This window comes from Zingiber officinale, chromosome 11A, assembly GCF_018446385.1.
Source record: "Zingiber officinale cultivar Zhangliang chromosome 11A, Zo_v1.1, whole genome shotgun sequence".
NCBI lineage: Eukaryota > Viridiplantae > Streptophyta > Magnoliopsida > Zingiberales > Zingiberaceae > Zingiber > Zingiber officinale.
The window spans coordinates 15498462-15521644 of NC_056006.1; the positions used below are offsets into that span (position 1 = coordinate 15498462).

At 35.4% G+C, this 23183-nt stretch overlaps 2 protein-coding genes across 2 annotated transcripts in view; both read left to right on the forward strand.

Annotated features, from left to right (window-relative positions):
• LOC122031761 (rab3 GTPase-activating protein catalytic subunit-like) overlaps positions 1 to 14677 on the forward strand; it is a 38382-nt gene extending 23705 nt beyond the window's left edge. The window contains exons 14-22 of the mRNA XM_042590891.1: positions 4650 to 4727; positions 4805 to 4854; positions 8285 to 8468; positions 8562 to 8633; positions 11145 to 11184; positions 11695 to 11948; positions 12099 to 12276; positions 12724 to 12935; positions 13872 to 14677. Coding sequence (XP_042446825.1) covers positions 4650 to 4727; positions 4805 to 4854; positions 8285 to 8468; positions 8562 to 8633; positions 11145 to 11184; positions 11695 to 11948; positions 12099 to 12276; positions 12724 to 12935; positions 13872 to 14168 — 1365 coding nt within the window. The 3' untranslated portion in view covers positions 14169 to 14677. The remainder of the gene's footprint in view (positions 1 to 4649; positions 4728 to 4804; positions 4855 to 8284; positions 8469 to 8561; positions 8634 to 11144; positions 11185 to 11694; positions 11949 to 12098; positions 12277 to 12723; positions 12936 to 13871) is intronic.
• A 6967-nt stretch (positions 14678 to 21644) lies between these two features.
• On the forward strand, positions 21645 to 22674 carry LOC122032961 (protein G1-like7). Its single transcript, XM_042592277.1, has one exon. The coding sequence runs from the start codon at positions 21869 to 21871 to the stop codon at positions 22457 to 22459; it is 591 nt and encodes a 196-aa protein (XP_042448211.1). The 5' UTR covers positions 21645 to 21868; the 3' UTR covers positions 22460 to 22674.
• The last annotated feature ends 509 nt before the right edge of the window (positions 22675 to 23183 follow it).

Sequence of the window (23183 nt, forward strand, 5' to 3'; positions counted from 1 at the left end):
AGCCAAGCCGATATCAACCCGATGTTACCACAGCTCGGTCACATATCGACCTTCCGACGCTCAGAAAATCATGTGCCGGCGAGGCATACGCCGAGCGGCCAGCTCGCTCGGACTTACATCGAACATCGGAATCGGTGAAACGGGATTGCAGCCGAGCAGTCACTTAGATATAGCTCGGCACAACAACGGAACTCGGACAGTGGAATGCTGGTCGAGCGGCCACTCCACTCGGCCTAAAGGCCAGACCACCCGGACGACCGAGGGCTGACTGAACAGCCATCCCGCTCGGCCCACTAACAAACAAAAGGAGGATCAGCCGATATCCTTGTGGGAACTCGTGCCACCGACAGACGACATGGTTGGCGGCATGGCCAGGCAGAGAATCGTACGACGGAAGCTTCCACTGTCATGTCAGAGATAAGCTCGGGTCATTGAGGTATGGTGTCATCGCTGGGGAACCCCTCCCTAGCTCGGCACTGACGTTGCTGTGATTGCAGGATCCTCTAGCTCGGAGTCCACCAACGGTCAACAGGAGCGCCACGCCCCCCAACATCCATCGCCTCGACTCTCGGATAGGATCATTAAAGATTAATCTTTTAGCATGCTTAAGATTTTATTTTAAATGTATTTTCAAAAGGAAGAAAAGAAAGAACCAAGTCATTCATGTAGGTGACCTCCAATCAGCTATTTGAAGGTTCATAAGTGTTTATGATCCTTCCTCTATTATCCTAATTCACTTTGTTGGGTCACTTCGGAGCTAGGGAGGAGGCGGGTTAATAGCTCGCCATGCTTGTTTGCTTGCTTCGAAGATGATGATGATGATGCAGCGGAAAATCTCACAGCAAGCTCACAATGCTAACACTAGGATTTAGTTGGTATCTACCTTGAGAAGAGGTGACTAATCCACGGATCCACACACACGAGCACTCTCCACCAAGAAAAATACTCCTCGGAATAATCCGGAGGTGGAGAAACCTCGTACAAACTCACACAAGCATACAACTCGAAACAAGAAGTAAATGTAAACAATACAATGAATAACCTCTCTTGTTCAATCTCGTGTAGCTTGTCGATGCCTCTTGAATCTTAGAAGTGCAGCAACACTTGTCCTCAAGATGCTCCAAGAACTGGCGGAAGAATCGTGAGCTCGGTGGAGAGGACCTTCGTGTAAGCGTTGTTGAGTTTGAATCTTACTGTCGCCTTTATACTTCACGATCTAGGGCTCCCAATCAATTGAGCATGCGATCGATTGCCACGTCAGATCTGAGCAATCCCAGCCGTCTAAAGCTCGCAACCTGCGCAACGGTCATATCCCAATCGATTGACCAATCGATTGAGAAGGTTTGAATCAATCGACTGATCGATCCAGAGCGCCTCTGTGCTCTCGCTGGAAAAAGCCCTGAATCAATTGATTGATCGATTTAGACTTCCTCGCATCCTTACGAGAAATCCAACCCCAATCGATCGACTGATCGATCGGCGTTGCCCACTCGATCGGCTAATCGATTGGGACCTTTTCTGTGCTCGCGAGAAGGTCTCCCTAATCGATCAACTGATCGATTACGCTGCCTTCACTCGTAGCGCATCCTCAATTGATCCGCCGATCGATTGGGCTCTGGTTCAATCGATCGGTTGATCGATTAACCAACCCCTAACTTGTCTACTCAAGTCTAGGGTCCCTAAACTCAATATCCAGTCAATCTTGATCTGTTGGGATTTCTCACTGCCTAGTATATGGTCAACCTTGACCTGTTGGGACTTCTTCACCAAATGTTCGGTCAATCCCTTGATCCACCTGGACTTTTCTCCTCGTGCTAAGTATCCGGTTAATCCTTTGACCTACTTGGACTTCCAATTACCAGATGTCCGGTCATCCTTGATTCACCTAGATTTCCATTGCCTGGCTTCACTCACCAGGACTTTCTTACTGCCTAGCTTCACTCACTAGGGCTTTCACCTGACTTCACTCACCAGGATTTCCATCTATCTAGCTTTACTCACTAGATCTTTCACATCACTTTGCTTCACTTACCAGGATTTCCAGCTGCCTAGCTTCACTCACTAGGACTTTCCACACCAAGTGTCCGGTCAACACTGATCCACTTGGATTTTCCTCTTCCGCCAACCTTCCCGTTTGATTTATCCTTACCTAACCTCCAGTTAGGACTTTCCCAGTTAAGTATTCGGTCAACCTTGATCTACTTGACTCTTCTTCTTGTCAGTCTGGGCACCTGCAATCTCCATATATTGTCAAACATCGAAATCCTAACATCATGACTCAAACTTGAGTCAACTCAAGCTCAGTCAACTTGATCAACCTTGACCCAAGGGATATTGCACCAACACACTTAACTATTAGTTGGTCTTTTTACATGTATTATGCCATGTGGTGGTTTGAGGCATGCCTATGATAAAGTGTCTCCCAGGCATTCAGAGCACAAACAGGGTAAAATTTGTGTCTAATTAAATCATAGTTTCTATGTTATGCTTCCTTAGCTCAACGTGGCACTAGCTCTAAACTGAGATTTAAAACCTTCTGTTCTGCTAAATAACACAATCCACAAATTTAGGGTTTGTTCTTTTGTGAATTATTGCTGCTAAATACCAATAATTGCCTTATTAGAAACCACTAGTATTGAAGGTGGGGAAAAAATGCTCAACCCATTGTGTCCATACCTTTTCTTTCCTTGCCATGGCAGGTAGAATGACCCTGCTGGAGGAAGTTTAAAGGATATCAATCTGGAGATTCATAACTGGGCTTTATTAGCAAAATATTGGAGGTTCTCAGTAAAATAGAATAATATGGACCCTTAACTTGCCACATCTTCTACACTATGACATATACTTCTACTGGAGATTGGAAAATTGTGATGTTACATCCATGCTTAAGTTATCATGCCATTAGATATGGAAGAGGACTCCTTTTTGGCATGATGGTGTTTCAGTGTTCATATTCACTCATTCACTCAGCTGTGGTCCATTTTCTTTGCTGGGATCTTCTCTTCAAGCACACAGACTTTAGAAGTATAGAAGATCACCCATCCAGATGAATATGGATACTCTACATGGAATTTTCTTTGTGCCGCATATACCCCATATGCATTCCTCAGCAGCTCTGTCACATGACAAATGGGCAATTTTCAATGGCCTACCAGAAGATCAGGTTGGATGGATTATAATTTAATGGTTAATTCACAGTATCCTCACTATAAAAGTAGTGTTGAGTTAGTTTTAGTATCTCGAGATAGAGCACTGTGGTGAGCTTTTACCTCTCTCAAAGCCAAAACGTCCTGGAGAGTTCACATCCCATCTGATACTCCATTGCCTGAATGTTGAATGGACATCCAGAAAATTTTTTTCCTTTGGTTCTAATACCTTTTTCATTTGAAGAGAAGTTAATAGATTGTTCACTATCAATGATTCAGTGTAACTTAAAAGAATCTGAACAACTTGTGCTCTGTCCCTCTATATTTTGCTAGAAAGAAACAACTGAGTCTTTCACAATGTTAGTTGAGTCAACCATTTTCTGCTTATCTATACCACTAAAGCTCCTTAGCTTTTTGCTGCACTCTCCTTCATTACTCATTTCCTTATAGAAGTATTAGTAAATACTTAAGATTACCATATACTGCTAGTGGTGCAACACCAAGCTGCAAGGAGATGAACATGAAGCACCAAGCTTCTACAATGATAAATTTATTGAATAGAAAATATTATTTGTTGAAAGATCACCAAGCTTCTACAATGATAAATTTATTGAATAGAAAATATTATTGGTTGAAAGATTACTTATAAAGTGGGAGTTCAAGTCTTTTTAGAGGCTCCAATCCAACTAAAATTGAAAAATAAAATAAAATAAATGGGGTAACAAATACTCATTAAACTCTAACAAAATTAAAAAATATTGTTGCCAAACTAAAAAAGACATCAAGCATCTAAAATAGCACAATTATTGAACTTGACTACAGTTTAAAATTTTAAAAAATAAAATCAATTCTTAAATTGATTTTTAAATTATACACAATAATTTGAATATACTATCCCACTAGGTGGGGTTATATAAAATCAATATACAACTTATTTTTAAATTATACACAATAAACATATTTATCTAATAATTACTATATATAAATAAAAAAAAATACTGAAACTGTATCAGCACGGCACGATATGATACCGGAACCGTATCGTTCCGATATAGAATCGAAACCTCAGCATGAGTCGAGATTTTAAACCTTGAAATTAACATATCTTGTAATTTGAAAATTGAACTAATGCATAAATGAGTTGGTAGGACAAGCATTGTAATTAATTTTCTTCATAACATTGCTGAATAAAGTAGATATAAAGATGTTAATGCTTCTAAAATTGATGCTATGAAAAACTTAAAATTCGTAAATGCATTATGAAAATTTATCATATCACTAAATATTAATGCTTTTGGAATAAAAGTTATGAAAAAAAATTAAATTTGTGAATGCAATATGAAAATTTACCATATCAGTAGATACTTTATAATAATCACTAATAGTGCAATTCATTGTTGGCGTATACAACTTTCATATGCAAAATGAAACTCTTAGGTTGGTAGATAGAAGTATCTACTGTCATGAAATTGTGATCTTCACTTTTCTTCATATTTTTTCAAGCTTGCAATATGCATTGAGAAGAAATCAAGCCACTTTGACAAGAGCACTGAAAATGTGAACCAGATTTATGATGAAAAGGTGACCCATTATTTCCACGATTTTTTAGTCTTTGTCAGTTAAGATTGGATAATAGCACTCCTGAGCTTGAAATACAGGTAAATGCTGCAACTTATCCATCCAAGTCTGTGAAAGATAAAAATGACTGGTAAGATATGCACTCACTGTTGTCTTGCTTTTACATTCGTTGTCATAAAACATTTCCTGAGCATTTAGCATCCAGACTGTAAGTGGATAACCTTCAAATAATTTCTAACTGTGAGAAGAGCTTCTGTGCAATCAGAAAGATAAGTGCAATCTGCAAACCCACTTGCTCCAAAATACATATCCATGGGTTGTAACACTGACTTAGATTTTAATTAGGATCAAAGTTTTCTTAAAATTTATTTCCCACATGCTCATTCCAACTTTTTGTATACACTTCCTGTCTTATTGTTGATTACATAGCTACTTTATGTTATTCATTTGTTTGCACCTGAAAATAGGACTGGATATACTGAATCTTTGATTCCTTATGAACCAACCAATATTGTTCATTATAATTGGATGCCTTCATTTTAGAATTCAGATTTATAAAATAGGATTAATTTCCGCGTAGTTCTAGAATAGTACCCTTTTTTTTTCTGGTGAGGGAGGCAACATTTACATGGTTTTGTAGCTAGGAGAGGAATTCTGTTAGTGGTGGAGGGTGGAAATGGCATTTTTTCTATGATGTTTTGTGTTGGAAATTGATGAGGACCAAATTGTAAATACATAGATCTCAATTGTAATATACCAATCTGAGGGTTGTAAATGAAAATTAGCAATAATGGCAATCTATATTGACGTAGATGGAAATTACCTAAGAGTATTATCATCCCTAAAATTAACATGGTATTAGAGCCTCGTGTTCCTTTTCCTTCCCAGTAGGGCTGGACTAAGCATTCGTGAATAAGTTTGGTGTTTGACTTGGTAAGAGCTTGTTTATGTTCGTTCAATATACACAAGATCAATTAAACAAATAAGCTTGAACATCTCGTTAAACTAAACAAACAAGCTTGAACAACTCGTTAAACTAAACAAACAAGCTTGAACAATTCGTTAAACTAAACAAACAAGCTTGAACAACTCATGAAACTAAACAAACAAGCTTGAACACATATGTGTTCAGCTCATTAACGTTCGTGAACATCACTCGTGAACAATGTTCACGAACCTTATTCATTAATAAAACTCTTATCAATATGCTAAATAAACAATAAAATAAAATAAAATAAGCAAATAAGTTTAAATTATCAAGCTCAATAACCAATCAAACAATTAAAAGTTTCAAACAATCAAACAAGTTTGAATTGAGAGCTCGATAACATCTAAACGAATCAAGCTCGAACCAAGCTCAAGCCAAGCTTGAATTGAGAGTTCGATAACATCTAAATGAACCAAGCTCAAGCCAAGCTTTAAATAAGCTTAAGTTCATAAAAAATAAACCAAGCCAAGCTTGAATAATCATTTCAAAGGCTTGGTTTATTTTAAGCTCGGCTTGCCTCGGTTACCTTATCAAACAAGCTTGAACACCCCAAAACTTGGCTCGGTTCGGCTCGGCTTGTTTACAGCCCTGCTTACTAATTCTCATAAAAGAACCTAACTTCTCATGTCTGATATGATAGCTTTCTCCTCTTCTGGTGTTACTGACCTTATCCGATAGGGAGTCTTTTCCAGAGGGAAGGAACAAATAACTTTCTCTTGCACTACTGCATAAGCTTACTGGAGAAATCCATGTGCTTGGTCACATCCACTCCTAGCAGTGCAACCACGGTGTTCCTCTGCATGTTTGCTCCCAAGTAGTGAGGTCTTCTTCTAGATTCTCAGGAAACAAGGAAAACTGCATCTCAGAACCATGCAGTTCTTCCAGTATCAAATTTTGCTGGTTTTCTTGTCTTTATCGAATCTGGATGCTCATATGGTCATGGGTTCGAATCCTGGAAACAGCCTTTTGCAAAAAAAAAGCAAGGTAAGGCTGCGTACAATGGGTCCTTCCCAAGGGGACCCCGCATAGCGGGAGCTTCGTGCACCTGGCTGTCCTTTTTTTTGTTTTGTTTTTATCGAATCTGGATGCTCATAATAGTGAAGACTTCATGCTCTCAGTAACATTGCTTGAGGTTTTCTTTTTTGTGGTCCATTTTAAAACTAATCTGATTTTGTTTTTATTTTTTAGACCATATTTCTTCCAGTCCTTTCAGAACAAGCTTCTCCTAGGCTTTCCACATTTCCAGCTTCTTTTTTATATTCAAGTTTCTTCCAGAATAGAGTACATGTCTTAGATTTTTCTATTTTCTTCACTGCTTATCCACTGTTTCTGATCAAATTTTTGCTCTGCTTTAGCTTCTGCTTAAAGATTGCTTGGAGTTGGTTTCATTAGATCTGGGTTAGCCATACCGCTGAGGTGCAGATCCAGACTACTTTATTTTCAACCTTCACCTCGTTTTTTCTTTCAGAAGCCCCTTCAAACAGCCTCTTCAATAGCAAATTTCCAGACATCAGTTATCCTGCTTTCTGAAATCTGCAATTCCGTATTAGATTTGTCTTTAATTCAAGGACTGATTATCTGGTACAAGGCTAGAGTCTCAAGAATTATCATTTAACTTACAAAAGATTGTCCTCAGCCTATCAATCTTCAGTCTTGAAACAAGTTCAATTTCCATTCCTCCCAGTATGCAATTCACCTTCTTAAACTATGAGAATTTCAAACTACGTGATTGTGTAGTGGAGGCTTTCAGTTGGGAGGTAGAAGCATTCAGTCCCTTGGATAACCGAGTTTGGCTTAAAACTTAAAAGTCTGTTAAAAATCTATACTTGTTCATTAGATAGGCTCAATTTTATACCTTTTCCCACCTCAGTAATAGTATCAACACTTGCTAAGTTTTCCTCCTTATTATTGGATTTCAATTTATTGGTGGACCTATATTTTCCAGCAAGTTTTCCTGGTTTGAAAGAGTTTATTGCAGCAGTCACACCAATTTTTTAGTGAATCTCCTTGCACTTATAGGTAGCAAGCATAGAGCTTGGTTGGTGATCTACTGAGGGACTGTGTGGCTCATTTTTCTCTCCTCCCTTTGTACTTCAGCAAAATGCTTCTCACAGAGACGTACCAACTTGGTCCCAAGCAGACAGTCATGCATTTCATCAACATTAGTATTGAATCCTTAGAGGAAACCAAATAATTCTTTCTTTGCATATTGCTATATTTTAGAATTCAGATCATCATTCAGATGCTCCTACTTTGGATCATAAGAAAGGTGCATCTCCTACCACAACTTCGTTAATGCATTATACGGGTGACACTAAGAGGGCCCTGCTAAGGAGTGTGGATAGTACTCTAAATCTCAAAACACTGAGCTGTATTTTTTTCAAGATCGAAATAGATTTCTTGGACAACTTCCTAAATCTTGACAAGAGATAGGTGTGCCCTTTCTTTGGCTTCATTGAGTCTAGCTCCATTAAGTTTAAAATTATTATTCTAAAACTCTCACATTATGGTCGCAACAACCTGTTTATGGTTCATTATCAACAGATTTAAATTACTTAAAACTTTGTTACAGTCACCCAAGAACTTTTCTGCATCAAGATCCAGAATTATCTTCCTCAAGTTCTGAAAAACACACTAATACAGAAGAATATCCTAATTCACCAACAACAAATCTACAACGGAAAGGATCAGCTGGTGTTGTCGGTTCAATGATGCTGTTGTGCTCGTCTCAAAAGATGCATGTTCCATACACACAGGTTATCTTTTCATCTTGGTTCTTTTGTGCAGTTGTACACATCAAAGCTTTATTTCTCATCTGTTAATTGTGCTTTCTATGTTCTCAATTCTAGGATGCACCAATTATGACAGAAGATATGCATGAAGAAAGGCTTCGTGCTGTTGAAGCTTCTGGTGATGCTTTTGTAAGTTTGATTTCTATTTCTATTTCTAACTTTAAGGCTTCTCTCTTAATATTCTTATTTGTTAGGCAAGACTTGCTGGTTCACAAGCTGTCCCTTAGCCAATTCTCTATCCTGACCATGTTGACCATTGCAGAGTTGATATTACTACTAGAGTCATCTAATTTAGAAAGGAATAATTAACACAATAAAAGATAAAAATATAGTTATAACTTAGAAGACTATTATTGCCGCACTCCTAGATATACCTTTTTCATTTCAAGGCTCCAATCTCGATGCTTTGAGACTACTCATGTGAGTTGCTCAAATATTCACCTTCCAAATTTATTAGAAAATTAAATAAATATGACAAAACACAAATCTCCAACTTGCCTAAATAACTCAGTGTTGTTTTAATAACAGTAAATTGTCCTAAAATCCTTAATAACAAACTCAATTTCCTCCTCAGTCCTTGCGTCAAAAAAATTTATTCACTCTCTACATGCAAACTTTTCTTTGCTTCAACTCCCTAATATACACTGATTTACTTGATTGGCCGTATTTTTTTTTACAAAAAGTCCAAAATGAAGTATAATTCCTCCTAAATACAACATATTTAAACTATAATATAGTATATTTTCTATCAAATTGAGCACGATTTTTTTTCTGTTTGACCAATTGATTGATATACTCGATTCTAATTAATGATGTTGAGTTTAGAAGGAGTTATATCTCATTTTGGACTTTTTGTACCTATAAAAAATAATGAGAGATTTTGTTCTATAAAAAATAATGATATACTTCCTCCTAAATTCAATACCATTTAACTAGAATCGAGTATATCAATTGATTAGTCAGGCGGAAAAAGAGTCGTGCTTAATTTGATCAAAAATATATTAGATTCTAATTTAAATATGCTGAATTTAGAAAGAATTATACTTCATTTTAGACTTTTTGTACTTAAAAAAAATGAGGGCAATTAGGTACGTGTGCATTAGGGATTTGAAACAAAGAAAAGTTTGCATGAAGGGAGTGAGAACAAATTTTTTTCTTATGCAGGGATTGAGGAGGAAGTTGAGTTTGCATGCAGGGAGTTTAGGACAATTTACTCTTTTAATAACTTGAAATTTGTTTTTATGTCAATCACTATTCCATATAGGGTGTAAACTTCTTTGGGTGTATACAAAATATGTGTAACAATAAACACGATTTATGATAATCTATAATAATCAGCAATCTAGAATATATCATATATGTAACATACAACTGTAGACAAGTGTTTAAATTAACGCGTGTAAGTCACAACACCAAAAGCTTACCTTACAAAGTATTTCACAATCACAAGAGATAAACCTATTAAAAAAATCATGAAGCTCTTATTATTTGAGGAATGAGTAGGTTAAGTAATTACCCATGTTTTTATTTGATTCAGATGAATCACAGATTTAGTCATTTTTTTTATCTATTTACTTTTTTGTATATCCTCATATATGACTCCATATATGGCCACACAAATTGCATATGCATAAGCCATGTAGTCTTGCATATTGAAACTGCATAAAGATATGTTGTATGGGTCTATGGGATGCTGTTGACTGCTGCAAATGCCTATGCAACTGTGCAAGTTACTTTTTAAAACCATGCTATATGTTAATTATGACTATGAGTATGGATGTGATTTCACGTTTCAAGTTTAAAATATATCCCTTTGAAGTTGTTAGTTTACTTCATAATGGAAGAATTTTCAAGTGTTTATTTAGACCAATTTCTAAGGAAAATGAAGATGCTACATCATTATGCTACATGGATAGCATAAGCACAAATTTATTGGAAACAGTTGCAAATTAATTAACCTAGTATGATTTTACGCCACTTCAACAAGATTGATTCTGAAATCCTTGAGATCCGTGGCTTATGGAAAATTGAAAGGTTACCTTGGTTTTACCATTTAATTGAAATTCTATCCACTGGCCCTGTGAAAGGATATCACTGAATGATAGGCTATTTGATTTCAAAATAATAACCATCAAACTTTTACGGAGTTTCCGGATGGGAAAATGGCTCAGTTAATCTAAATTTCTTTAACTATTGGAGAAAGGACATGCTGAAGCAAGAGTTGATATAATGTAGATCTTTGTGCTCACGTATAAAGGCATAATGCTTTATTTCTTTGAATTCTACTTATGCCAAGTTAGTCTAGTAAGGAGTTAGCACATATTTGAATAATTTTATTTCATATACATATAGATTTTTATTTTTCATATTTATTCTATATATTTGAAGGGGAGCCTTGGCGTAACGGTAAAGTTGTTGTCATATGACCAAAAGGTCACGACTTCAAATCCTAAAAACAATCTCTTGCAAAAAGTAGGGTAAGGCTGCGTACAATGGATCGTTCCCTAAGACCTCGCATGGCGGGAGCTTCGTGCACTGGACTGTCTTTTTTTTTAAAAAATATTTATTCTATATATTTATCAACATTTTTTTACTATTTCATCCATGGGATTTTTGACATATTGTAATTCTTATGTACAGAGCTTCTCTGGACAATTGGAAAGAGATATCCTCTCATCTGGTAAGACTTCTGTAGCTTTTCTTTGGTTTGCCAATTTTTTTCTAGTTATTGATATTCGAATTTAAAGTTTTAACTTAGTTTCTTTTATTTGTTTTCAGCTCCTTCGTATGTTTTTTTCTCATGGTTTGGAAGTAAATGTAAATTTTTATTGACATTTGGTATTTGATTGTGACTTTGTCTTTACTTTCAGATTTTTTTTTAATGATAAACTGTTTTTTTTTCTAATGTTTGATGCAATGTGGTAGGCTCACTCTGTGGGACAGTAGCAATAAAAAAGTATTTATACTTTCCTCCTGTTTTTAGTCTGCTCTATAATCATTTTCTCTATTTAGCTTTCTGCAGGGCAAAATAGGTTGTTAAGCTTAAATCAGTCAAATCTTCTGGTGTTTCTTCCTTTAGTTCTACTCTCCCCGCTATTCTTATCTAACCCCCTTGGCTTTTCTTAAAGAAAGAATATATATAAATTAGAAATTCATTGAAGGATTTTAATGTTTTATGTTGCTTGATTAGATATGTCAGCATTCAAGGCTGCAAACCCAGATGCAGTGTTTGAAGATTTTATTCGGTGGCATTCACCTGGTGATTGGGAGGACAATAAGATGAAAGGAAGTGCAGGTGAACTAAATGACTGGCCTCCTCGTGGAAAGCTTTCACAACGCATGTCTGAACATGGGAATTTATGGCGGCAGATTTGGAATGCTTCTCCACCTTTGCCTATTTCTGAGCAGAAGCCTCTTCTTGATCCAATTCGAGAAGGAGAAAAGGTACTTATTTTATCAAATATCGAGTACTTGCTAAAATTATGTTTTTATTTGCACCTTAATGAAGCCCAACAATCTAATTTTATTTGGAATCTAGAAAAAAAAATCAATTATTAAGGAATATAAATTCAAGAATTTTAATCCTTTGTGCAGATACTCCATTACCTTGAAACTTTGAAACCATATCAGCTGCTTGAACAAATGGTTTGCACAGCCTTCAGAGCATCAGCTGACATTCTGAACCAGACTTCATGTGGTGATTTTAAACCTATGAAAACAAAACTTGATCAGCTTTATCTTACAATAGCATCAAATTTGAAATGTTTTCAAGGTATGTGATAATGACTCATCGGGAACACTTGCCTTTCAACTTGTAAAATTTAGATTCAGTAGCAAATTGATTCTTAATTGTAATTCAAGTATTAATTATGTTTCATCACAAATGTCAACCATTGATGTCTTGTTAAAGTGTTAAAACTACAGTATCTTGAAAATCTAACAACTTCTTGTTGGCTATGTGACTAGTTCACCATCTCAGTGATTGTCCTTTCACAAGCAATGGTTTGGAATGGCTATTTAAACTCCTTTATTGCGGCTCAGAAACGATCATTTAACCTCTCCATTGTTGTCAATGACTTGTGGCTTGGTTTGGAACTCCATTTTTCATCTGCTTGACCGTAGTGTCCATTGTCCATTCTAACTACACTACTTTTAGCATTAGTGAAATGGAAAAATGGAATACATGCTACATAGTGACAATCTTATTTTTTTTTTACAGCAAATCATCTTCTTGAGAAGGATGAATTGATTGGTGACTTAAGACGGCTTTGTCTAGTATTTGAGCACATAGAGAAGTTGCTAATCCTTGCAGCTTCAATTCATCGTAAGTTGATAGAAGCTCCACGACTTTCAGAAGCAGTGTTCAATGACTATTTTGCATTTTACCTGCCCAAAATGGGGAACAGTTTAGAGAGCATATGCTATGATCAGGTACTTCATCTTTTGTTAAAGTTGATTAGCTAACTTCATGTCCCAAAGCTCGAGCTGCTAGATAAGAGACCAATTTATATTTATATTGTTAATACTCTCTATTCATGTCTGGGTGACACATACTTATTTTATTCTTACCTTTATCTTTCATGATAAAATAGCATGCTTCCTTCTCAGCTTGATTGCAACACATAATTTATGCATTATTTCAATTATCTACATCGTGTTTAATTGCTTTCCCCTTAAATTTGTCATAATGCCAAATTAATATAAGCATTTTTGAATTGCTCTTCAACCAATACCTGTAGATCTTGTATTTGAAACCTGCTTTGGAGATAGTTTCGTAAATTTTTGGTTGGAATGTTGCTTTCGTCATTTGGGTGGGGTATATCCCTGGTTTTAGTTTAGGAATAATCTCATTTTGCACCCTATATTTTACATGTTTTGGCAAAATTTTACCCAGACTTAGAAAAATGTTAATTGGCTGTAAAATTACAGGATTAGATTTTGTTAATCAAATAGCAATCAACACTAGCCATGTGGATCACATGATGGATAGATTGGGCATAAGACAAGTTAGGTAAAAAGAGAGATCATAGTCCATGATATGCCTAGTCCATTAGTTGGCCAGTTCTAACAAAACCATGTATCGCACGTTAGAAAAAGAATCTCAAAAGTCTAGGAGAAAATTGATATTTTTTGAAAAATCTGTATGGCTTTTCCAGAAGTGGATAAGGTGGAATGCAAAGTAAAATCCCTCAATTCTAGAGGATGGTAAAAAACTATGATAAATATACCCTTTTTTAGTAGATTCTTGTCAATAAAGAAGTCAACAGTTATCAGCATCTCTATGATATCATCATTACAGATCCTAGCAAGTTATTTTTGCAAGAGGGCTCTTTGGTGTTATTCTCTAATTTCCTGACTTTGTTTTAGGAGTTCAAAAATAAGCAACTAGTAATGCCATACGAAAGAAATGCTGTTGCCAGTTTGTTTCCTCCTCCCACCGCCAATCAATCATGGAGAAAAGTATTGAGCATGGGAAATCTACTAAATGGGCATGAACCTATTTTGAGAGAAATAATCTTCTCCATTAATGATCGCATACAAGACAGTCATTATGCTACTGGTATTCCTACATCCAGCATGGAAGAAATCCAGACACATCGCATGTACATATGTGGGACATCCAATGATCTCTGGGTTGCATTATCCGTTACATCGTGGGATTAGTTGCCCTCATCTGAAAAGGACACGCCTTCAATACATTTGCTGTTTTCAAGTCTGCAGGCCCTCAGGTCTCCATGGATAAAGAATTGCTAAATTACTGAGCCTGGGACATCTACTAACAGTATGATATATTCTCTCTACTGCTTTCCCCTTGGATCACCATTTACACTGGAGAGTTCCTTTTGTTTGTCACCTTGGAGATTTTAAAAGAATTGCAAGCGAGTGATTACAGCAACTTTCAAATTTGAGAAGTGTCTTTACTAACGTTCGCTTCTCTTGAGTACTATCAGTGTTCCGCTTCAGGTGTGATGATACGCCTAAAGTCTTTTGTCCAATGGTGTTGATCCTGCCATACAAGGTGACTCCCTATGCTGATATTACTTTGATAATTATTGATTGATTGTGAACACTCTTGGTGCTGCAACATGATCGTTGTGATGAATTTGTTCCTGTGTGACTAATGATACCAGCATATCTTTTTATGATATTCTGAGACCTTCAACTGTGATAAATTCATATCCATTTTCATAACTCTCTTTGATACGCAACAAATTCAGCATGCAGCTTTATATTACAGTTCCATGAACCATGAATTACTCTAGAGAAAGCAAAGCACAGTGCCCATATTCCTATAGCTTTGTTGTCCATGTGATACAATGTTGCCTGCTCCATTTGATATATAACAAACTAGCAATATTTTTTCAGGTGGAGCTATAGTCCTACCTGTCTGTAAGAAACCTTTGAGAGAGCTTTTTGTTTATCATCATTTTCAGATAAAATTTATGGAATGTCTTGATTTACAAATTTGACGATTTGGTACTTGACTGTATACAACTTGATCGAATCAGACTTTTTTTGCTTCAGCAGGATATTCTTAAGGTAGAATACTAATAATTCTGAAGTTTGAGCTAACCATCAACTTAGTTAATCTAAAAGTTCTCTTGAGCATCACTAAGTGAAGGAGGGTGATTTCGTAGGGGAGGCTGATGTGGATCCTCCTCTTCTTCAAACCTTGTTAGAGTCTTTAAATCGTCCTCTGTTATGGCGTTCTCTTGTTCATGTGTTTTGCTATTTTTTTTTCTTTTTTTTTTTAACTTATCGAACACTTATTTTTCAAAAAAAAAAAATGGCCGCGTTCAGCTCAGATCACAATTGCCTTTTTATACTTAAATTCTTGGATCCGTCACTGCCTACATTATATGATATCTTACAAGTTAGTGAGCCAATAAAAGTACAAGGTGGGGAATAGTATAGAGCCTTCCCATTGTCTTTGTGTCAAGGGGGTAGATCTGATCATGGTTTGGAATTGCTGGTTTGATGATTCTTGATAGGTCAATTCTTAATCGTTCAAGATAGTTACGGTTAATGGTTTGAAATCGTCGATTTACAATTTGGTTTATGATTCGCTATGGTTTATCATGATTCAAGATTATTATATTAAAAAAATATAAAATTGTAAATCCATAAAATTGTTTACATGTTGGACCATGGTTATTAAGAATAATCGTATAACAAAAGATTCTCTCACTCTTTTTCCAATTATTAAAAAAATAATATAGTAAAAAAATTATTGATTAGTTATTAAAAAACTAACTAATAGATAGTAACAGTACTAATGGTATTTTAGTTGGTTAGTGTACCTAGTACACATCTTGGAGGCCTCGATTCGAGTTTCAACACCAACATATCTGATTAAAAACCCAACAAATTCAACGGGTTAATGGACTCTTGAACTTTAACCGGCCTGTTGGTACTCAACATTTCTTCTCCATTTTAAAGTTGATTATTATCTTAGAATAGAATCTCATACTCCATCTTATACCTATGCAAAATATAACTTCACTAAGCTCTTTATTTCAGTCTCCAGAGATCAGATTCTTATCTATCTATTTCAGTCTCCAGAGAAAGACAAGATGTGATTATGAAGTATTGTAGACATGTTCACAGAGAGAGGAGTTTTATAAATAGTTTGGGATTTCAACTTGAGGCCTGTCTCTTTCATCTAACTGCAGCTTAATTAGTCAATATTGTTCAGGTTTTTAACAAAAGAAGATTATCTATTACCAGAACTCAATACTTTTATCCTTTCATCTTTTCTGAAAACCAAAGCCTGGAATTCAATCTTTTTGCTGTGCTGGTTTGATCTTTGACCTCATGAACTTTAAACCTCTGAATTCCCTGACCATCATGAGCCTGATTTGTGATCATCATGAGCAATGATGCTACTACTTATTTCAGTTCTCAAAGACTTTGGTGGTAGTCAATCAAATGTGATGTGGCAGGAAAGTTAAAGATGATAGACACTGGGAATTAGTCACTTTGGCAGTCAGCTTTGGATTGAATTGCATGACTTGCTGAATGATTGAAGGAATCCATGGTGGTAGGTCAGCCTCTGCCTCCCAAACAGTGGGATGTTCAGCAGAAAGGAGAGAGATTTGTGGGGGGTGGCCAAAGCACGCTCATTAGGTTTGCAGAAACTTGTTTCAGCATTGGATTCTTGTGCCTTGTTTTTTAAAAAATTTCTTTAACATAATTCCATCCAAATTTCAATGTCAACTTATACTAAAACTTTGCATATCATAGCAAATTCATATCCTGTACACTTCAGAAATCCTAGTGGGAGTGAGGGATAGATTGATGTAGCCGAAGCACAAAGATTAACTTGTTGATTAACATATAATAGTCAGGAAAATCTTAAAAAGTCAAAAAAAAAAAAATTGAATTGTTGATTTACACGGAATAGTAAAAAAAATCTTAGAAATAAGACACTTAGAATAATTTATCAATCTTCAACTGTTTTTAACCAAAAGTTATGTTGGTATTTATAGAATGAGCTAGTAACCTTAATGTGGTGGAAGCTATCAATGGTTATCCCTAAATTCAATATAAGTTTTTCTATTTTGACTTACTACCCTATCGTGATTGAATGAGAATGCACAAGAGGTTTGTAGGATTGGTTGGGATGATTATGAGAGTGAACTCCGGGCTAATATGAAGCTTATGAATATAAGTTTTGTTTTAGAATGAAAAAGATTCAATAATTGAATTGGAAAAGTATTTCAGAAATGAAAAGTATATCATTAAGAAAAAAAATCTAAAATCATGGCTAAGGAATACGAAAATTAAATCAAAATTGAATTTTAATTTTTAAAAATGATTTATTTAAAAAATAAAATTCTATTAAAAAATCAAAAAAATACAAATTTAAGCCATGGTTATAGGAATTGTTTAAAAAGTTATCAATTTGAATATTTTTATTTTAATCTCAACTTGTTAAAAAGGCATGTTGCACCACAGATTGATTGTATCAGTTGCAAAAGCTAGTTCATTTGTAGGAGTGTTTCATAGAAGAGTTAAAGCAAGGAACTTTAGGAAGCATTAAACATGTGGCAAAGATGAAGACATTTTACAGGGTTTTTTCTTTAAGAACATAGATAAATAATTACTAAATGAGATATTAATAGAGCATGGAGAAGGAGATATAATAGTTCTTGCCCTCATTTTCAAGAGAAATTGAATGGAAGTTTTGAAAGTACTTAGCGAAATGAAATTATATTAAGCACAAGGTAAACAAAAGTTGATAAATGTTCAAAAATGTGATATTGTTAATTTTTTAGCTAAATTATATTTGTCTCAACTAATAGTATTGTTGAATAAGTGAATGACAAAATTGTAGATGAGATTAACCAAAATTGTGCTTAGAGATATTTCTCAGTCAAAAAGATTTGTCGAATAGTTTGTCGCAGATTTAGTTGATCAAATTTTTGTATTGATTTGTATGCCTACCAAGGATACATACAAATGTAATTATGCAATAAAAGTAATTATGTAAACTTGATATTAAGATTACTATTTTCTAATATATTTTTTTTAAAAAAATGATGTATATATATTAATATTTTTTTAAAGAGTATAAACATGACTTGTCTTAGATTGTTTCATATCACCAAAATAACCAAGAAGTTGGGCATAGAGGTTGGTCCATGGGCCTAAGTCGACTTAGGTCTGAATTTGATTTAATTTTTTATTTATAAATCAACAATGATATTATAGATATTATTTCGAATAATATTTAATAAAATATCAATTTTAATTTTTAATTAAATTTTAAAATAATTTTAAAATATAAATATGACACTTGATAGGTTAATTGCTTCCACTTTTGCACGGGCTCCCAAAAAAAACTAAACTCAAACAATAATCAAAACTAAAAAAATAATAATATTCATCAATTTGTTTTTAAAAAACATTGAAGATTAAATTATCTCAACTTACTAATAAATGAATAAAATGGATGTTTTTTTTAGCATGGAATCAGATCAATTTGGCTTAATTTTGTTTGTCTTGTATAAAATAATTTATGCAAGTATTCACTTAAAATTAAGGTCTAAACTAAATTAGGTGGTTGGATGCTTCACAGCAATAATAATTTATTTTGCACAACAGCCAAATGTTTAAATACCATCCTTGATATCTAATTTATTATTTATAGTATTTTTTTTTAATAATTCAGGTTTTATTTGACTAATCTTGTTGAAGGTAGAGTACCTTCCCCTTTAGGCCTTTACTTTGCCTATCGAAAATTCGAAGCATTCATCCTTTTGTCGGTGTTTTTCTATTGTATCATATGCTATGTCTTGTCCAAATTAAAGGACTCCGATCTTTTCTTTTTAAAAGATCTCATGCCAATAAAGATATCTTATATTTTTTTAAACTCATGATTTTTATCAAATCTTTTCAATATGGAATTTTGATTGAATCCGAATATTACATCCTTAGGCGTATTGTATGTAACCTTTAAATCTAAAGGAAATTAATAGCTAATGAATGAGAATTAATTATTTGTGAATTATAGGATTAGTGGAAATAAATATTAAAAACCTATAATAAAAAATATATGCAAAACCTATAACAAAGTTAATTACCAAAATATATGCTCCAATTTCTTATGACAAATTAGTACATACAACTTGTATTTTAATAAATTGACAGGTTAAATAAACCCTTAAGTTTTCTGATAAGATAATCAAATAAAATAGATATTGGAGAATATAAATTGATCTATCAATGTGATATAAAAATTTATCAGTACTTTATATTAATCACTGCTCCATACAATTGCACATATATAAATATAATATGCTAAAATCATTTTTCAATTTGGCAAATAGAAGCAAATGGATAACTAACACAATTGTTAGTAATAATCAAATTTCCATTCTACTAATCTTTGATTTTTATATTTATTATGATCCACTTAATTAAGATATTTATTGATTATCAAAGTATATAATAATATTATTGTAAATGAGTCTCTCAAAATTTTTCTCAATAAACCACTCCAACTTTTTCTTTAAATTCATTTTTTTTAACTTGTCTATTTTTATATGTTCGCACATCCATCTTAACAGTTCATCTTTACAACTCTTATTTTCTACTTGTGTATTTACTTCATAATCCAATATTCAACCTTATATAACATAACAAATCAAATAACTATTTTATAAATTTCTAAAACTCCTAAATCTCTTTATAAGTGAATTATTACTTAACCATGTAGTTTAAATTTCAAATTAACCAAATCGCATAGGCAACTTTAAAAATACTCAAATCACGTATCTGATACCCATTTTGTCATATTGCTCATTCACTTTCCGAATCGATTGTTATAGTGTAGCAATAGATTCAGTATATTTTTGTGATAAAAAAAAAGATTTTTAATTTATTAATATATTTCTGTGATTAAAAAATATTATATAAAAAATGATTAAAATCAAAAATTCGCTACTCTTAATATGGTGTATTGAATTAATGTTGAGATAATGGATATAATCAAGAAAACTAGATGAACACATAGGATCTTATTCTATGTCATTTTGAGCTTTCTAGGTTCATCAGCTGATTTTAACCAAAATCGACGAGAAATCTAGAGAGCTCAGAATGACATAGAATAAGGTTCTATATGCTCATCTAGGATCTCCTGATTATATTTATATCTTCAAACTTTAATTCAATACATCATATTGATAGCAACGAATTTTTGAATATGAATTAGATTTTTCAGACATATTCGTATTTAAAAAATTGATACTCTTAATATAACTTATGGAAATGATATTTGAGAGTATGAACATAATTAAGAGAATTAGACGAGCACATATGACCTTATTTCATATCATTCTGAGCTTTTTAAGTTCATTAGTTGATTTCAGTTAAACAATAGATATAATCAGGAGAACTAGATCAACACATAGGATCTGATTCTATGTCATTCTGAGCTCTCTAGGTTTATCAGCTAATTTTAATCAAAGCTGGCTGAAGGACCTTGAGAGCTCAGAATAATATGGAACAAAGTCCTATATGCTCATCTAGTTCTCCTGATTATACTTATACCCTCAAACATCAATGCAATATATCATATTGAGAGTAACGAATTTTTTGAATATGAATCATATTTTTCAGATAAATTTGTGTTATAAAATTGATGCTCTCAATATGACTTATGGAAATGATGTTTGAGAGCATGCATATATATAATTAGGAGAACTAAACGTGCACATAGAACCTTATTTCATGTCATTCTAAGCTCTCTAAGTTCATCAGCCGGTTTCAACCAAAATCGGTTGATGGACTTGGAGAGTTTGGAATGACATGGAATCACTTCTTATATATTTGTCTGTTTCTCGTGATTATATCCATACCCTTAAATATCAATTCGATACACCATATTAAAAATCATATTTTTTTATCATAAAAGAATTTTTAATTTTTTTTAAAAAAATAATTGATTGCTACAAGTAACAATTGATTAAAAACTTTTTTTTTTTTTGGTACCGAATCGATTGCTACATTCAGTGAAGGAAAGCGAATGAGCGGAGGAGCAAAATGAGTATCGGGTATACGATTTGGATATTTTCAAAACTACCTACACAATTTCGATAATATAAAATTTAAACTACCTGGTGGTTCAATAATTTACCTTCTCCTTTTTAAAATAGATAGAAGTTAAATATAACTCCTTAATAAATACCTTACTAAATTAGGTATCCCTGGTCCATCCTCGACTAACCCTATCTGCATGAGTATAAAATATGGTTGCTTGTAACAAACTACATTGTATTGTTTTTTTTTCCTTTAATAAAGATGGAGATTAAGTCGTATGGGGCACTAAAAACTTATCTTATTTCCTCGTTTATACTTAATTAGAAACCCCATTAGAGGTGGTTTACCTATTGTTTAAACCACATTAATGAACACATTAACTAGAGGTGGTTTACCTATTTAATTATAGCATTTTTCATTTCTCAAATATTAAAGGTTAAATGCTAAATATGCGTTAGTACGTCCGGTTTAAATCAAGTATAGTTTGAACCGGTTTACTAATTCGAACCAAGATGGACCGGGTTTACGATCGTAGGTTTTCCTGGCTATTCCAATAAAAATTCGACACCCCCAAAATTTAAACCCAGACGAGAAGAAACGTCGGTCTCACAGACCTCACGTCGCCACCCGGCGTGGGCCCGCGTCTCGATTACCCTCTATACGCGTCGCCCTTCCGACGCCGCTTGGCGACCCACTTTTTCTACCTCCCTCCGCTCCGCTCTGCGCCTCGGCCGAGAACAGAGATCGCGCGGGAGTGGAGCAGTCTGTTGATCGGCGGCGGTGAGGAGGCGGGAATCAGATAGCTAGCGTAGCGATCGTGCATGGAGTCCGGAGAAGGCGGCGGTTCGTCCTCTTCGCCGGCAGCCGACAAGACTGCCCCGCCGCCGCCTCCGCCGCCGCCGCTGAGTCGGTACGAGTCGCAGAAGCGGCGGGACTGGAACACGTTCTTGCAGTACTTGAGGAACCACAAGCCGCCGCTGACGCTGGCGCGGTGCAGCGGCGCGCACGTGATCGAGTTCCTCAAGTACCTGGACCAGTTCGGGAAGACGAAGGTGCACGAGGCGGGGTGCGCCTTCTTCGGCCAGCCGAACCCGCCGGCCTCCTGCGCCTGCCTCTTCCGCCAGGCCTGGGGCTCCCTCGACGCCCTCATCGGCCGCCTCCGCGCCGCCTTCGAGGAGAACGGCGGCCTCCCGGACTCCAACCCCTTCGCCGCCCGCCCCGTCCGCATCTACCTCCGCGAGGTCCGCGAGAACCAAGCCAAAGCCCGCGGCATCCCCTACGAAAAGAAGAAACGCAAACGCGCCGCCGCCGTCGCAGGGGAATCCTCTTCCAACCCCCCGCCGCCGCCTGCAACTGCTGCCTCCTCGTCGGCGCCGGATCCTCCCGCCGGTAGTTCGCCGTCCGTCTCATAATTATGCATTACAACTAACGATCTTAACAATCACTTCATGATCAATTACTTCCTCCTCCTCCTCCTCCTCCTCCTCCAACTTTGAAAAACAAACCAAAAAGAAAAAAGAAAAGAAAAAAAAAATGTAATTTTGATGGTGCCGGGCAGCAAGAACTGACATGAGATTCCAGTCTTCGCCCTATTCATAGTACGAACACGCTTTAATTTCCTTGTTTACGTGCATTATTGTCACAGACTGCTGTCCTGATTCGCCTCCTCTGTTCATCCTTTTTCTTTTCGAGCACTGCTTTAATGGCAGACATTTTCAGTGGCGGCAACAGATCATATCATCTACACTACTCGAATCGCGTTATATCACATATATTACTGGTCCCCCCCTCCCCTGCATGGAACAACAACAAGAAGAAGAATCGAAACGTCAATTATATTACCCGCACGAGTGCAGCTCAACTCTCTCTCTCTCTTCTTCCTCCTCCTCCTCCTCAAGTCTAGGGTTTGATTTGGGGCCGGCGGTCTTCACGTTGCCGAGAGATTTATGATCTGTATTAATTAAACGCTAATTACAGTCGATTTGCTTTACGATGGATGGGAGACTGAGCCTGTCCTACCACTAAAGTGAGATGAACAGTGGCGGCCGACAGTTTTAAAGTTGAAAAACACACACATTTTAATTAGTCTGTTTCGCCGCGGGAAGGACGGTAAACGAATCGAGCAGGGCTAATTCA